Source organism: Struthio camelus, chromosome 26, assembly GCF_040807025.1.
Source record: "Struthio camelus isolate bStrCam1 chromosome 26, bStrCam1.hap1, whole genome shotgun sequence".
Lineage (NCBI taxonomy): Eukaryota > Metazoa > Chordata > Aves > Struthioniformes > Struthionidae > Struthio > Struthio camelus.
Window position 1 is genome coordinate 7,047,253 of NC_090967.1, and position 16,021 is coordinate 7,063,273.

Consider the following 16,021-nt stretch of genomic DNA (forward strand, 5'->3'; position numbering starts at 1 on the left):
GAATGCACAATCAATTCTGCCCTTCAAACACTGCAACAGTAATTGTTACTGGGCACAATACCCACAATTATGTAATCTCTTCAAAGACATTCATGTTATATGAGCAGACTTTTCATGTAATATGCTGTTCTTAAAAGGCTGTGCTTCAAGTGGGGCTTAACGTAACAACAGCCATGCATAACTGGGTGAGGTTAGCACACACAAAAAACAGGAGAGAGCAATCAAAAACGTTCTTTCAAGATGAAGAGGGCAGGCAGGACAGTAGCAAAGACCATCAGAAACCCTCTCTTACCACTTTCTCTCACTGCACACAAAATCCCGTCCCATTTCCCTCAAAGCTGCCAGAAACGTGCTTCAAAAATGCCAGCCCCCACATCAGTATTAGTCAGATCAGGTAGTGGAAATTAAAGTAATCTAAGCAGCTTCCACACTTCAGTATAGCATGACAAAACACAGGTATAGCATGTCAAAGACGACAACCTCAAGGGCAAAGACTTTTAAGGACAGTTTGAATTACAGTGTGGTGTAGTGGAAAACATGCACCCTAACGTAAGGGAGAGTACTTGTAACGTGAGGCCAGCAAGAGATGGAGTCAAGGACCAACCGGTGAAATTCAATGGCAACCAGCTCTCATCTGACTTCATTACAAGCCAGCAATACGGGGATTTGGTGGCAAGCAGAAAAAATTAAGAACAAATATTCGTCACATACAGAAGAGAAGGAAAAGGGCAATTTATCTTGCCAGTTTACCTTTTTGATGGTTCATTTTGAAGACAGGACTTAAACTTAGGCAGGAGAAAACCCAGTTCAACAGAACATTGGTTAGAGAGTTTGATCTTTAAATACAAACATTAAATATGGCATACATCATTTAACTTTTCAGTTTATTAGAGTGTAAAGATTAATAGACCAGAGAAAAGTTAAATATTTCATCAGCATCAGAGTGCAAACTTCCTGTAAGGAAATTTGAATTCCCTTGCTCTGACCCTTACCTGCCCCTCTACAGAACAAGGGAAAGAACATCTTTCCTCTTCAGTAGCACAATGCATGAACTGTGTGAGCCATGGTCAGGTAAGAGCCACAAGGTAAGACCTGGTTTGAATCCAGGCTAGGGCAACCAAAGCTGCAAGTTAACAGAACGGCAGTACTGATAAGGAACCTTAAACATGCACAGCCAAAGTGCTTTTACTCCTGCAAGACTCGCCTCCAAGGAATACAACATACATCGTGGAATAAAAGGTGACATCTCCTAGTTAGGAAAGGTGGCAAGATGTCTTTTTATTAGCCATCCTATTCCATAAAAACCAAAGGAAATGACTACAAAATTGAAATTTTTCCAAGTGGTGGCTTGTGCACATTCAATCTTAGGTTGAATTTTGCATTCAGACTACTAGGATTCATTCCAACTACACAGCTGCTCTTTGCAGTTAACAGGCAAATATCTGGAGTGCATTAGCTACACACACACAAATAAATGTTGAGGTTTTAAAACTTGCCAACTGCTAGGATCTGGGCAGCTCTATTCCTAACTCTTCTTCAGGCAGCTCCATATTTCCCCCACTCCACTCTATACAAAGCATCTTCCTGAAATGAGTCAAACTAGTTACTACCTTGTTACCTACAAACCCCCAACCCTACTTCCAGCAAGACCGCGCAACCACTAGTGCGCACCAAAAGCTTTCAAAATTTATTTGCTAGTTTTCCCCATTTCCAAAAGGGGACTTCTTTATTATGTACCTTTTCATTAAGTGAAGAGTCAAACCAAATAATTTTGTACAAGGTAACTATGCCATACTCAACTGTTTTCCTCCTAACAAGGCCCAAGACAATTGTTGACTGTTTCTGCAGCAGCAGATTTCCTACTCAGCTTTTGTTGTCCTCATGTTCCAGTCATCCATCTGAAACATCTAATTGCAACTGGAGAGTTGCATGGCTCAGTACTGCTTCAACCCTTGGCTTGTTTCACTTCTCATCTTTCATCACCTATTACTTTTCACCTGATCAAGTTATCCCACTAGAGAATTCCACACCATGGAAAAGACCAGAGTTGTATTTGCTAATACCAGATGGTTACTTTTCAAACTGGAGTTAATGAAACTTATTTTTAACCTAAGTTATCCTAGAAACGTAAAGTTTGCTTCTGAGTTACAAGTAGCAACTTAGTATAGATCGGAACCTTGGACCAACTTTATATTGAGGCAAGTGCTTAAACACACAGAAAACACTGATTGCAGGACAGACCAATCCTATGTGCCATCTGAGAAGTATAATGTTGTTTGGGAACGTGTAACCACTGTAATGAGTTGCAGAAACATCACATTTCATTTTTATCAGCAAAAAGCATTAATTTTAATTAGACTAATGTGTATGAAAACAGAGATTATTGCTTATCCAAGTTCAAAACAGCTTTGGCACTCAAATGCAAATTAAACTTTTGTGTTTGTTACCATTTCAAACTGGCAAAAACAGCTTACTCCTGTTCTGAACAAACAATACTGATTCCATGTTTATATAACTGCTCATCTAACAGTTCTTTTCAGATGTACTTGCATTGGTTTCTGCATCTACAAAACTGTAGTGAAGCAACTAGGCCACTCAGCTCAAGGTTACAAGGATGCAACGCAAATTCTCCCTCCAACTCGCTCATAAAGACAGCTTACCCTTACTATCCACCTCCCCGACCAGAGCAGCATTTTTGAAGTTTTTTTTTTTAAATCTAGGCAACACACCAAGTAACCAGATTTCTATTCTTCTTTCTATTCTATGCCTTAGCCACAACCTACTATTCTAATGTTTTCTCACAAAAGTACTACAGAGATTCTTTTTTTCCATATTCCAGTATTTTATTCTATCTTGACTCGTTTGTTCAATTGATCTATATAAAAAACAGTAACAACATTGCTCAAAAGTTCTTCTCCACTCCAATCAATAGCTGTCCTTCTTGGTCTTCTCCGATGCAGTTCACTGCTGAAATAAAATAAAGATAGTGAATTTACAGACACAGAAAGAACATGCAAAGTTCTCATCTAGGAAATAGCAAAGACAAGCTCTTACAAAATAGTACTGTTACAACAGTAGTAGGGAGCCAAACCTTACGGTTCAGGAAGAATTACTGGGGCGAGGGACAGACTGAACAGAGAGATGTTACCTGCTCGGCGAACTCAAGTCTTGATGCTTTCTTGGAATGAACGCGCTTTCTCCGAATTCCCCTTCGGCTTCAGTGTTGAATGTCCATCTTCCCTTCAGCCTGCCAAAGCAAATACGCATTAATAATAATATCAAGCAGAGAATTTACATTGCCACCCACCTCCCCCAACACAAGTCACATCATATACGAGGGTTTCACAAGCCATTCGCTGAACCCACCACATCACAGAAGCACAGTCTGGGAAAACTGTTCCAGGGCTGGCTGATGCCTTTGATATGCCAGCCAATGTATCATTTGATCCCTAAGCAGAGAGTTAACCACTTTGACATGGCTGCTTAGGAAGTGTGGGCTATGGGAAAAAGTTAATGGCAACAAGTAGGATGGCAAAGAAAGCTACAATTAAGTGAGCAACTTAATGAAGTCTAGGAAGATTCTCAATAGATGAACAACATATCAAGTCAGGGAATTCTGTTTCCCATCTTGCTTCCGTACCTACTAGCAAGACATGACTGCATGCCCAACTCTGATCTGTGGAACTGAAGTTGTGCCACAAGCCAAAGATTGCATAAGGCATGGGTTAATTTTTCCATCAGTTGACCAAAATTGCCAAAGGAATATTTCACAGGTACATTAGACTTTCAAATGAGCTCTCAACAAGAGGAAGGATGCGGACATGAGCAAAAGGAGTTACCTCGAATTACAGGACTATTTCCACATATGAACTAGCCAAGAGAGCAGCTTTCGTCTCAGAGGTTTCTGTTGGAGGCACAACACTTCTTTTCTCCAAGGACACTGCAGTTTCCATATGCTAGCAAAGAATTCTTAGAACTTGTAAGGCAATGACAAAGCTAGCTAATTACGGCAATTTACCTACCATCGAACACCGTGTCAAGCTAGTAACTAGTCCAGTTACCAAAGGACTGATTCTTTACTACAGCTTTTCAATGTCTGCTTTATTTTAAGGAAACATTGATTAACCTAAGCGGCCAGCTAGCATTCCCTTGACCTTTGCTGACTTAGGCTTTGAGTATTAGAATACCGTAAGGCATATACTTTCAATAGTCTGCCTCTAGACAAGTTTGACTATTCTTATGTGAAAGTATGTTGAAGGTATTCACATGTCAAGACTGGTAAAGATTAAATTCTAGCAACTGGTCAATAAATCTGGTTTGCTCTAATACTATCGCTAATCTTCTCCTCTGGCATCCTCTATTACTTAGTCTGTTCTTCATCTTCAAGGATTGTGTTGTGCAATGAAATGTAAATGTCAGGAGCAGAGTTCATTTCAGACGGTCTTTTAATAGGCTTCGTAAAGCCAAAGAAAACTGTATACAAGAATCCTTTACCACTTCAAATACAATATCAATGGAATATGCATATTTCTTCCAGTAAAAAAGGACAATATAAATAAACATTTTCAAGAACCTCTTTTATGGTAAGTTTGCAAGTCTATTTCTGGGTAATTTACATCATTACAACAGTAAAAATACCGTTATGCAAGTTGAACATACAAGCAAGTTTCTCTTTAGATATATCAAGGTGGTTTGCCTTCCAATTTGTACCCAGGCTGCATTCCTACCTTGCTACACTAAAGGAATGTTACAAAAGACGAAGGTAATGCACTTAAAAAAAAAAAAGTCCACAGCTTGTTCAGCTTCCAGTGAACATTGAATTAAAGGTCCTTTCTATCTCAAAAGAAACTGAATTGGGGCCCCAACTTCACAACTTTAAAAAAACACCTTGGCTCATCATGAAGGATAAAATAAAATCTGAAGTGCTTTCAAAAAAGATTAAAAACACTTGAAAGCAGAGCTTTCTTAAAGAAAAGTCTAATTAGACCATCTTATATCAGAAGCTGTCAGGCTGTGTTTGACAAGATTAGAACTGATAATACTACAAAAGTGAAAATACAAGTAGATGTACTACACAATAACGATTTCAGCGAAGCTCCAAAAATCTTTATAAATACAGCCATTGGAAGGACGATCTTGAGTCAGGAAGGATTTTTACTCGTTGTGTGTAGCTGAGGACAAGAAGCAGGCACAATTGTAAAGGCACTGAAGCATAGACAAGTTCCAGCATTTTACTCCCTTGCATTATTTCAGAAGCTAATGCTAGTTCGCTATGTCTTAAGAGAACTCCCCCACCCTTGATTAAAGTTTGTTAGGGCATCTGAGTTTTGTCTTAGTCTCAAGCTTGAGGAATGTAGTTAAAAACTTGCTTTGCCTTAGATCCAAGCAACTCCTACACATGCATTACAAATTAGAAATTTAAATGGCACAACCACGTCCGAGGCTTGACAGATTGGTTCTTACGGGCAAGAACAAAAATAGTGGTACAGTCCAACTGAGCCTTACAGTATTTCCAGACTTCAGTACAGGGTGAGAAGGTTTAGAGAGTTCCTACAGCAACATACTCGTCATTCCCATTTGAACTAAGACTTACCGTAACTGTCGTAGCTGTCTCTGTAGGATCCTCCTGAAGACCTGTCGCCGTAACCACCTTGACTCCTGCTGTTAAAAATACATTCACATGCATTATATTTGTTCATCTGTTCGTGGAGCCTCTTGACATGTGTCAAACAGGCAGCGGACTTCCAAGCGCTTTGCAAAAGAACCCCTATTTGCGGTGGGTTTACCTGCTATTATAGTAGTCTCTGGAGCCATTATATCCTCCACTTCTGGAATCAAACCTGCTTCCGCCATAGCCTCTGTCTCCACCTCCTTCAACAGATGCAAGGAGTTTATTTTAGCATGCTGAGAGCTACCATTATCCTATCAATAAGTACTGATCTTTTACATACGCTCACCTCTAGAGAAGCCACGGCCCCGACCTCTGCCTCCACGGAAAAAGCCTCTGCCCCCAGAAGACCCCCCTCTGTATCCACGAGATCTGTTCTCTGATGATTTTCCAGCCTGATCAACTCTGATCTGACGTCCATCTACAGACTAAAGTCGAAAGAAAAATAAACCAACTTGGTATTTCAATGTTGAACAACAAGCCTTTCGTTCAGCGTTACAACTAAGGTATAGCCCACTACAGAAGTAAATTAGTTTTCAAGCGCTATGTATGTGTTCCCTCTGAGTTTCTATCATTTCACTGAACAGGAACACGCTTTGCTGGCTCCTCTTATTCCTTGAGAGATCAGGAAAGAAATTCCAAAGTCTCCTTACCTTTCCGTTCATAGCCATCATTGCATCTTTAGCATCGTCTATGTTTTCAAAAGTAACAAAGCCAAAACCTCTGGATCTTTGAGTCTCTCTGTCTTTCACCACAACGACTACAAAGAAAAAAAGAACATGAGCACCCAGGAAATCTAGAAAATTCATGGAAAACATCACAGCTAATTATGATGATCTTACCTTCAGAGATCTGTCCATATTTAGAGAAGACTTGTTCCAATGACTGCTCATTGGTGTCAAAACTCAGACCGCCAACAAAGAGCTTCCCCTCATCGGATGCCATTTTGTCCTGTAAAGTCAACGTACCCACCGTTAAACCAAGAAATATTTCCGCAAGGGCCAAAACATTGGATCAGCAGCCTAGCATTCTTAAACAACGCACGCTCATTCGGTTCAGCGAGCCACCGCTGCAAACCACAAAGGAGCACCCGAACGGAGGACCAAGTGCTTTCTCTTGGAAAAACCGAGCCACATCCAGGTTACGAAGGAGAGCACAGCTACCCACCACATCCGCCCTCACCCGGGGCCAAGCCACCTCCCCGGAGGCGCGCAGAGGGCTCGCCCGGCACGGCGGGCTCCGGCCCTGCCTGCAGCCGCCCGCCCCGCCCCGCGCATGCGCGCCCCGCGGGGCACAGGCGCAGCCTCCCGGCCACCAGGCCCCCCTCCCCGCCCCCGGAGACGCCGCTCCTCCCTCCGCGCTCCGCCCATTTGGCGCAGGCGCGTTGCGACGCCCCTCCTCCCACCCGCCGCCATTTTGCACCGTCGAGGCGAGTCGCCATTTTGTTTCCGAAGGCGCATTTCACCCCTCCCCCTGGTTTCCCCCCCCCAACACAGCGCACACACGCAGCGAGCAACCACAACGCCTTCGCTAGGCTCACTACACAACCTCGAAAGACAGCGGGGCCGCGGGACAGGCGCCCCCCGCCCCAGGCTCCCCCCCGGTAGCAAACCCGCTGCTTCTCGGACGCGTTCCCCTTGACTAAGGCGCTCCAAGCCTCCCCAGCCCAGCCCGGCCCGGCCGCCGCCCGAGCACCCCAGCAGGCTCCTTACCAGTATTCTGGAGCTGAAGGGTCCACACAGCACTTCAAAGTCTCAGCGCGATGTACGCTGAGGCTGGCGGGGCAGCGGCTTATAAACCCCCGCTTTCGGCCCCGCCCCTCTTATGAATATGCAAATACTGCCCCACCGCAAGGCGGGGCGAGTGACGAGACCAAAGCGCTGCCGCCGCTCCGCCACCTGATTGGCCTGGAGCTTATTAATATTCATGAGGCCCGACTGGGGGAGAGGGGAGGAGGGAGTGAAAACAAAAACGCTGCATTCCCCCTCCTTCCCTTACTCCCACGTGGGGGTGGGGCGTGGAGGGCGGCTCTGATTGGTTGGGAGCTCGGAGAACGTTGGCCAGCAGAGCCCCTGTGAGAAGAAACGAAGTGGAGGCAGCTGATTGGCTGGAGGGCGCCCCCGTCGCATTTCCCCCTCCGCCACACCCCCTCGCGGCCCGCACGGGGAGGGGGCGTGGCCGCGCTGCCCCAGTTTCGCGCCCTTCTCAGCAATGCGGCGGCCGCCGCTGCTGCAGACAAAGGGGCCGCCTGAGGGGGCGGCCGCCATCTTGGGCGGCGAGCGCTGCAGCCTGCGCTGCCTCCCGGCGGGGCGCAGCCCGCACCGGGCGGTGCTCACCGGCGGTGGCTCGGCTTTCCCAGTGTGCCCCCACCTCAGGGCCCCTCTCGTGTTCCCTTTGCTGAGGGAGGGCAGCCTGCCCCCCCACCCCCACCCCGCGCAGGCATGGCGGCCTGTTGGCTCTGTGGGATGACGGCAGGATCCGTCGTAGCAGAGCGACCAGGCCGACGCTCGGAGGCCGGGGCGAAGCGCCCCCCTCCCCGAGCCGCTCTCTGGAGAGCGGAGGCCCCTCGGGCAGGCGGCAGAGGAAGGGGCCGCCGCGTCCTCGTCACCCCCAGGCGCGCCGTCCGTCCCCTCGGCGGGCGGCCGCCCTCCGCGTCCTGCCCAAGGGTTACGCCGCGACTTCACCTTCCCCGGCCGGCTCTCGCGGCGTGTGCAGGGTGAATAACGGCTACAGCAAAGCAGCCTCCTCCTCTGAAGCGCGGTCCTGGTGACTCGACACCCCCCGCGCGTACTCCTGAGAGCATGGCACAACTAATTTTAAAAGCCGCCCCATCACCCGTTCCCAAGCATAAATGGTTTTGTGAAGGGGAGGGGAAAAAAAAAGAAAGGATTCTGCTCAGCCCATTTTCCATTGAAACGTCTAAAAGCCCACCCTGGGATTTTTATAAGGTAAGTATATCTCTAGCATTAAAAACTTCCCAGTTCAAACAAGAAGCTGTCCGACACAGGTACACGTTTCTTCAAGAGACTGCATTGCTTTAAAACGCACAGGAAAACACAATTCCCCAGTCTTTCCTAGAAAAGCTACAGTCTTGGCTCAACTATGCCATGATGTAGGATGCTATTTAAAAACGGCCGAGAGGAAAAGACGCAGGAGGAAAACGGCGGCATACGGACAAGAGCTGGAAGAAAACAGGGCTAGGACGGGTCCTGGAGGCCACGTCACCTACCCCTCTACTCGGCAGCAGGATCAGCGCCGTGTAAACTGGATCTGTGAAGTGAGGTGGGGAATTGTACTGCAAAGGAGTCGGTAATTTTGTTTGCAGTTTGCACCAGGAGAAGAGGGTGCGCACATACGCGCACCCCTGCCTCCCTCCCATCGCCTCTCTGGTCCCAGAGCTCAGAGCAGTCTTGGTCGGAACCGCTGTTTAAATAGCATACGGTATTTAAGTCAGGGCTGGGTTTTTTTCCCCCCCCCCAAATAATGCGATTGATTTCCTAACTGAGTGCCGAGACAGGAAGAGTGAAAAGAGCCATAGTGAAATGCAAAGGAGTCTTCTGCCCACTATTGTTATGTGAAAGCAGGGAGTACTCTCCTTCCCTGCCTCTCAGAGTAAGGAAATTGGACTTTTCCTCCCTGATTTGATGTTACCCGTTTTGCGATCTACAGGGAAAAGATTGTTTGTTTTGTACACAAGCAGGTATAGTAATTATGAAATACAGAAGAATCTCAGTATTGCACTCTGCCCTAATCTGTACTGCTGTACACTCAAAAATAGCTGTTTCATTACTCCTCAGCACAGCTTTCATAATGGAACATTGCGGATTTTATGTTATGGTACTAAAGCGTTGGTCGTTTCGCCAAACATACAGCACCAGCAGGGTACAACAGCATGCTCCACCACCGTGCATTACTGGCTACAGCTCAAGTACTAGTAAGCGCATTAAAAATATATATATTGATGAGGCACCAATCTATTACTATTATTACCTTCTTACTGGTAAAACTATGAAAAAATGAACTAATTTTCCAGTCCAGAGAAGAAATTAACAGCATTAATAATACAAATTATTATATATGTTATATATAATCTATTGGTACTTAAGTGTGTCTGAGATGCTTTGCAGTAAAAGGAAAATAAAAGGTTCAGCACTCAAAATATTAGAGCAATAATTAAAAACAAGATGAAGCTGTGAAGGTAGGATAAGATATTGCAATATTTTTTTACCAAAAAAAAAAAATTTTGTTTCCTGATTGGAAGTAGGTATTTTAAACTCAGCGTTTAAAATGTTGAATAAGCCTGGGTTATTTTTTAATTCTACCTAATATTGCATCACACTGTGTGGTCCACCGGTGCACCAGTCATGTCAAAGGACGGGAGAGGCAAGGAGAGAGGACTTGTGTGCCACCTGAGATCGCAAGTCAATTTTTGCCCTTGAAAAAGACAATTCAGCCCTGAGCTTGAATCCCCAGCATGGCATTTTGATTAAATTAGGGACGTATTAACATAAGCATTTCTGGTTCACGATGAGGGCGGGTAAAGTGACCTTGACGCATGGAGCCATTTTGCAAGCGGAGACAGGGAGCGGCGTGAGTGGCGGTAGGACACGGCACGGCTGCCCTGGGGATGCTGAAGGGGAGGAGGCAGCGCTGTAGCTGCTTGCATATTCCTAAGGCCGTCAGTACCGCAAACGTCAAGGGACAAACACGGTTATTTTTAATCGTACTTTTTTCTCCTGCAAAGCCGGTGCGTGTTAAGTGTTTTTAAAATAGTACAGTTAATCTTTTATGTACAGTTTCAATGGAATTTGGGTCCTACCAGGACCAAAGGCTTGTGCAGAGACGCGTAGCTCTGTTCACCGCTGAGCATTGGCCCTCAGGGCCTGATTTGGCTCCTCTAACAGTAAATGGAAAGATCCCAGCTCTCTTCTGCAGCAGCTGGATTGGGCCCCAGAAGCCGAAGACCTGATTCCGGTCTCACTTGGGTGCATTCATGCTTTTCCTTTGAAACCAGTGAAGTTACACTATTAAACAAGGTGAGAAACAGATCAAATCAAGATCTCCTGTGCTGCCTCCACTCGCTTGTCCCAGTTCTGGTGCTCTCAGGAGGCTTCACGTGCTCCAGTTCTGCTTATTCCTCCCTGTCTGATCCAGGGCATTAGAAGCCGCGTGTGTCACTTTAGCTGGTAAACAAGTGGGCTGCAGCGGCCACGTGGCCAGAGCTTTCACCTGTTGGGCACTGTCATGAGTTTGTCCCCGGCACAATGGGCTCCGGGAGGGATTCAGCACAGGAAAATCTCTTGGCGTACCAGAAAAGCACCGCAAAACTACAGCTGAAACCAGCGCGGGCAGTGTATGCCAGTCAATAACTGTCCCGGCTGATTTCACGTGTTGTTATGGCAGTAATTAGGCAATGAAGCATAACAGACGTGATACATGTCACCAGAGGTAACCTTTCTGTAGCAATGACTGACATTTGCACAACTCCTGACCTGAGGATCCCAAAACTCTCGACAAGGTAAAGCAAGAAAACGGTGCTCAGCGTTAACTTTTGCGCTGTTTCTGCCTGTGGGTTAGATGCTCAAGTAGCCCCTGCACAAATTTCAGGACAGAGCATGAGTTCATTTGTTTTATCCAGCTGAGGCACATTTTCAATCACCTTTCGGTCGCCCGACAAGAAAGAACTGTAGTTAAAGTGACCTGATGCGGTGGAAGTGCTGTTGCGTCTTCCGCAGCTGCAAATAGCTGCCTTGACCTGTAGGCTCTCCGAAGCAGAGGCCATCTCTCCATGTGTTCATGTGGCTCTTAGCACAATGCTGCGCTCCTCTGGACTGTGGACTTCAGTGTCTGATAACTGTTAAATCATAAATCACAAGAAGCTGGAGGGATCTCAGGGACCAGTCTTGTCTGTTGGCTCAAGCAACCCCATTCCTGGCAGATATTTGTCTCACCCATTTCTTTAAAACCTCCGGTGACAGAGATTATTGTAGCATATAAAATGATAGTACTTACGTCCTAAAAGAGTCTCCTTCCAGCAGCACAGCAGCTTTTAGTGCCACATGCAGGGAGCATCGATAGAGGAGTGCTAAAAAGCCTACTGTAACGTCCTTGTCTCAGTCACGGTTTCCAAATCTAGTACTCAGCACCCCCCCTGGCCTCCAAGGGACCTTTGCAGGATGGATGCAAACAGCTGGATTTCTTCGAGGGACCTCCGCTAGGCAACATTTATTACCTGTATTTGTAGGGGCCTTTCTCCAGTCCTTTAAGGCTGGCCTCACCCTGTAATCACAGCCATTTTCCACGGGATAGAGCAGTTTGGCATCTGCCCAGAGCCACACAGCAACCAAGCACAAACTTGCTGCGCAGCCCGCCTGCTCCCGTAGCCTGCGCCCAGAGCCAGGGGCAGAGCGGGAGAAGCGTCTGCCCCAGGCGCCGCTGTGATCAGCTTTCCAAACCGGAGAGAACAGACCCGAATTCCTCCGGGAGCTGCTGACGCCGGCCTCGGGCGAGGGCTGGGGAAAGGCGCTCCCAGGAGGGACGCGGGGAAGAAAGGGGGCGAGGAGGAGCACGGGGACGGCTGGCAGAGGCCGACCGGGCACCAAAACGCCTGGCTGTGGCTCTGATGGTATCACCGCCTGCTTCTCCGCGCTCCGACTCGCACAAGCCCTGCGACGGCAGGACTGGAAAGGGGACAAAAATACCCACGTCGCCTGGGCTCGCGCTGCGCTCAGAAAAGCGCTGGGGACCCCGCTTCCCGCGGAGGCAGCGGGCAGGGGCACAGCTGGAGGGGGCGGAGGAGGCGGGCACAGCTGTCCGGCACCAACCCCGGCGGCGGCGCGGCCGAGGAGCCTCCTTCCGTCTCTTTGTTTTCGCTGGGATTGCAGGGAAAGAGGGAATGCGAGGCTGGATTGAACCGGGGTCCGTCCCCCCCCCCGGGCCTTCATCCTGCCCCTCACCAAAGCCACGGGCAGAATCATCTTTTGCATAGCGGGGACGCGTCCTTGCTGACCTCCGCTGGCCGAGGGCTCGCGTACGCCTGGCGGCAGGAAGCCTTCGGGGCTGCCTGCAGCTGTGGTGGAAGCAGGGGGAGCAGGCAGAGCCGTCCTCTGCGCGGCAGGATCTCTCGCCCGCCCCGCGCCCCCTGCGCGGCCGCTCACGGCGCCGGCCCTGGGCTCAGCATCCACGTCCCCTCGGTTCTGAATCCTGGAACTGGCAGCCCCTAAGCCCACAGGCGAAAATATTCCCTTCTCTCTCGCTACTTTCCCTAAGGGAGTTGCTTATCCAGCTTTGCAGTTTGAAAAACCCTGACGCAATCATGCTGTTGCCATGGCAAGAAACGTTGCTGCTGCATTTTCCTCTGCGATTTACCGTGACTGGGGTTTACTAAGTTATAGGACAAAGCAATAACGAATGAAGGAATCGGATCCACAGCAAGGCTTGCAAGAAGCTGCAAGAAATCTGGGTTGGCACGCGTTGCCAAAAGGCAAGAAGGGAGGGTTTTTTTACAGCAGCGTAGGGCATACCCAAACCTGAGCACCGGGAAACGAGCGGGCTTCAGTGCACCCTGGGGCCAGCGCAGCTCCCTCGCAGGAGGGTCGGTCACTGCACACCCGAGAGCGGGCAACGGAGCGGGCCGCGGGCAGGGGTCCGCCAGCCGCTCGGCGGGGCGCTGCGGGACGCGACGGCATCGCCGCCGCGAGTTACAGCCCTGCCTGCTGCTGGCCGGGAGCTCAGCAGCCGCGAGCGGGCGGTGGGGAACGCTGACCCCGGGCCAAGGGGCTGAAGAGATACCGCTCCAGGGCTGGAGGAAGGCTTTCGAGGGGGAACAGCCCAGCTCGGAGCGGAGTTGCTTATCCAGCTCCTTTGGAGAGGTCTCCTGAGGGACGGAGCCCGTTCCCCTTGCGCTGGGCTGCCCGGGCGGCCCTGGAGGAAGGGGCGCAAGCAGCTCCCGGGTTAGCTCTCGCCTTTCCCTTCTCCCCCTTCCTGCGGAGCCCGCAGGCCTGTGCCTGGCGAGGATGGCGAGACTGCAAGGGCAGCGGCCGGCGCGCGCCCCGGGCCGTGCCGCGCTGGGACACGGCCCCGCGCAGCCCCCCGCGCCTCCGGGACGGATTCAGGGCCAGGCTGCCGCGCACCCAGACTGAGGTCGGGGTGACGGCAAAAATAGCATGTGGTAGCCAAGGCAACCCGCTTGGCTCCAGGAAGCAGTTTTATTAGGAACAGATTACGGCACATTAAACCCCTTATTGTCCCACCACCAGGATCTGCCCAAACGTCGAGCAGAGGTGCGGTGTCACAGCTGCCGAGGCTCAGGACGCGTTCGGGGGCGCGGCGCAGCCCGGGGAAGCGGGCGGCCCCCGCGTCGCCCAGCGCGCTGCCGCCGGCGCGGTCCCGCTCACCCCCGGCCCTTCCGCCCTGCAGGCTGCGCGTTCGGGGCAGCCGGCTGGCGCTTTCCAGGCTGCAGAGCACGCCGGCTCTGGCGTCCGACTGCCACCGCCGCGGCAGGGATTTGCACGGAGGCCGGAGCGGCTTTTCACTCCCGTCCTCGCCCGGAGCAAACCTCAGCCCTTAACCTGCTGCAGGCGGCAGCGAGACCGGCCCCCGTCCCTGGGGCTGGCAGGACGCGCAGCTCAGCCTCCCCCAGCTGCGTCCCCAGGCTGCCGGGGGGCTGAAGCGCACCAGCTTTGCCCTTTGCCTCTGCGGCGACTGCAGTTCTCGAATCCCCTTTAGGAGCCTCGGGAACATCTGGAAGACTCCCGGCTTTCTGCGGCGCCAGATGCTGGCCCGGCGCGGCCGGTGGCCTCCCGCCGGCCCCCTCCCCACACCCCGTCCCACCCCGCAGCCGCTGCAGAAGGGGGTTCTCGGGGTCCCCAGGGCAAAACGCAGCGACTCGGGGTGTGGAAAAAGCAGCAGGCTGACTGAGACGCATGCGTTTCTCTCTCCCACCCTCACTCCTGCCGACCTACCAGCCGCTTTAAACACCCATCGCAGTTATACAAGCTCTCATTAATCATCACCTAAGCACACTTGCAGCGCAGCAGTTGTTAAGGTCGGGAGATGCTGCCCAAGGACACAAGAAACAAACTTCCACCGTGAACCCACCGAGTGACCTCGCAGGACAGAGGGGTGGGGATGGGGGAAGATGTTGATCTCTGATCCGCAGGGGAAAGAACTGCCGGGAGCGCAGGTTCTCCACCTGGGGACACTGCGGAGCTGAAACGCGCCGCCGGGAGCCAGCCCGGACGCCCGCGGAAGCGGGCGCTTCTCCAAGCCCCGCGCGGCCGCTCAGGCCGCCCCAGCGGCGTTTCTGCAGCGCTGCGCGGCGGGGCCGGCCGCCTCTCCGCGGCTGGGCGGCCATCAGCGAGGCACCGCGTGCTTCCATCGCCCTCCCTGCCCGCGAAGGGGGGAGCTGAACCGCCTGGGCATCCGCGGCTGGGATGCTGCGGCCGCAAGGAGCGGCACGGCACGGCGAGCCCGGCCGCGGCGCCGCGGGCACAGCCACGGCCGCAGAAACCCGTCACTGCAGCATCCACGTTTCCGGGCGCCCAGAACGTTCCTGCGCCCTTGCGGGAGCGCGCGGCCGCTGCACCGCATGAGCTCATGCTGCGCCGTCCCCCTTCCTGCGCCTCCCCGCTCCGGCAGCCGTAGGAGCCAGACTGTAACCCAACCTCGCCGCCGGCCCTCTGCGCTCGCCTTGCTGCAGGGGAGGAATTAGCAACGGCAGCGGATCAGATTCCTGCCTGTCTGGGTCACTTTCCCTCCCCGCCGCCTCTTGGCCCTGCACACGGCTTTCGGCTACGCGACTCCTTTTTCCCCCCCTTAGGGCAGGGGAAGAAGTTAGGAAAATCCCCCCTCTGCCCCCAACAAGGCAGGGAGAGGCGACGTCTGCCTCGAGCAGCTTCGGGCCCGCCAGGGAGCTGCGCGTTTGCAGGGAGCGGCCGATTCTGGCGCGAGCCCGGCCCGGGGCGCCAGGCAGAGCGAGCGGGGCAGCTCCCGGGGCCGGGGCGGCAGCGAGCGCTCCGCGCGCGCACGGCCGACCCGAGCATCCTTTGTCTTTGCAATTACAGCCTGACTCTGCTTCACCTGAAATTCGTGCTGCCAGGGCTGAGGGCCCGTGCAACGCGCCTCGAGCAGCCGGGCAGCGCCGGGGGGGGGGGGGGGCGAGCGGCCCCGGGGCCCCCGCACCCCGCTGCGCCGTTACCTTGGTGCTAAAGCCTCTGCATTGTGGAGCTGTCCTCCCCGCAGATGGCTCTTGGCAGGAGGGGACGCTTGTTCAAAGAGCCGATTCCCGGGGCCTCCCAGCTCTGCCCCCCCCGGGGGCAAGGTGGGGTCTTTCTCACGCAGGCGGATAATGGC

General features: G+C 51.6%; 1 protein-coding gene and 1 long non-coding RNA gene across 7 annotated transcripts; both read right to left on the reverse strand.

The window, feature by feature from the left end:
* Positions 1 to 2,319: 2,319 nt before the first annotated feature.
* CIRBP (cold inducible RNA binding protein) lies at positions 2,320 to 8,002 on the reverse strand. Of its 6 annotated transcripts, none has more exons than XR_011136424.1 (8): positions 7,381 to 8,002; positions 6,511 to 6,619; positions 6,322 to 6,428; positions 5,958 to 6,096; positions 5,787 to 5,871; positions 5,594 to 5,661; positions 3,149 to 3,247; positions 2,320 to 2,964 (listed from the first exon to the last, which is right to left on the reverse strand). XR_011136424.1 is itself a non-coding variant. In XM_068920258.1 (7 exons), the coding sequence occupies exons 2-7, from the start codon at positions 6,611 to 6,613 to the stop codon at positions 5,155 to 5,157; spliced, it is 519 nt and encodes a 172-aa protein (XP_068776359.1). In that variant the 5' UTR covers positions 6,614 to 6,619; positions 7,381 to 8,002; the 3' UTR covers positions 4,428 to 5,154. The 6 variants fall into 6 exon arrangements, 2 of the variants coding, with proteins under 2 accessions (XP_068776359.1, XP_068776360.1); XR_011136423.1 differs by having other exon boundaries at positions 2,320 to 2,967; XR_011136426.1 differs by having other exon boundaries at positions 5,594 to 5,658; positions 7,381 to 7,514.
* A 1,643-nt stretch (positions 8,003 to 9,645) lies between these two features.
* On the reverse strand, positions 9,646 to 13,054 carry LOC138062378 (uncharacterized). The gene is made up of 2 exons (XR_011136427.1): positions 12,625 to 13,054; positions 9,646 to 11,522 (listed from the first exon to the last, which is right to left on the reverse strand). It is a non-coding gene; the product is annotated as an uncharacterized lncRNA (long non-coding RNA).
* Positions 13,055 to 16,021: the final 2,967 nt, after the last annotated feature.

Coding starts and splice junctions, on each gene's coding strand:
- CIRBP (XM_068920258.1), bottom strand. CDS start 6,613: ATGGCATCCGATGAGGGGAAGCTCTTTGTTGGCGGTCTGAGTTTTGAC. Junction 6,429..6,510: donor ATATGGACAGATCTCTGAAG/GTAAGATCATCA, acceptor TTTTCTTTGTAG/TCGTTGTGGTGAAAGACAGA. Junction 5,872..5,957: donor GGGCCGTGGCTTCTCTAGAG/GTGAGCGTATGT, acceptor CATCTGTTGAAG/GAGGTGGAGACAGAGGCTAT.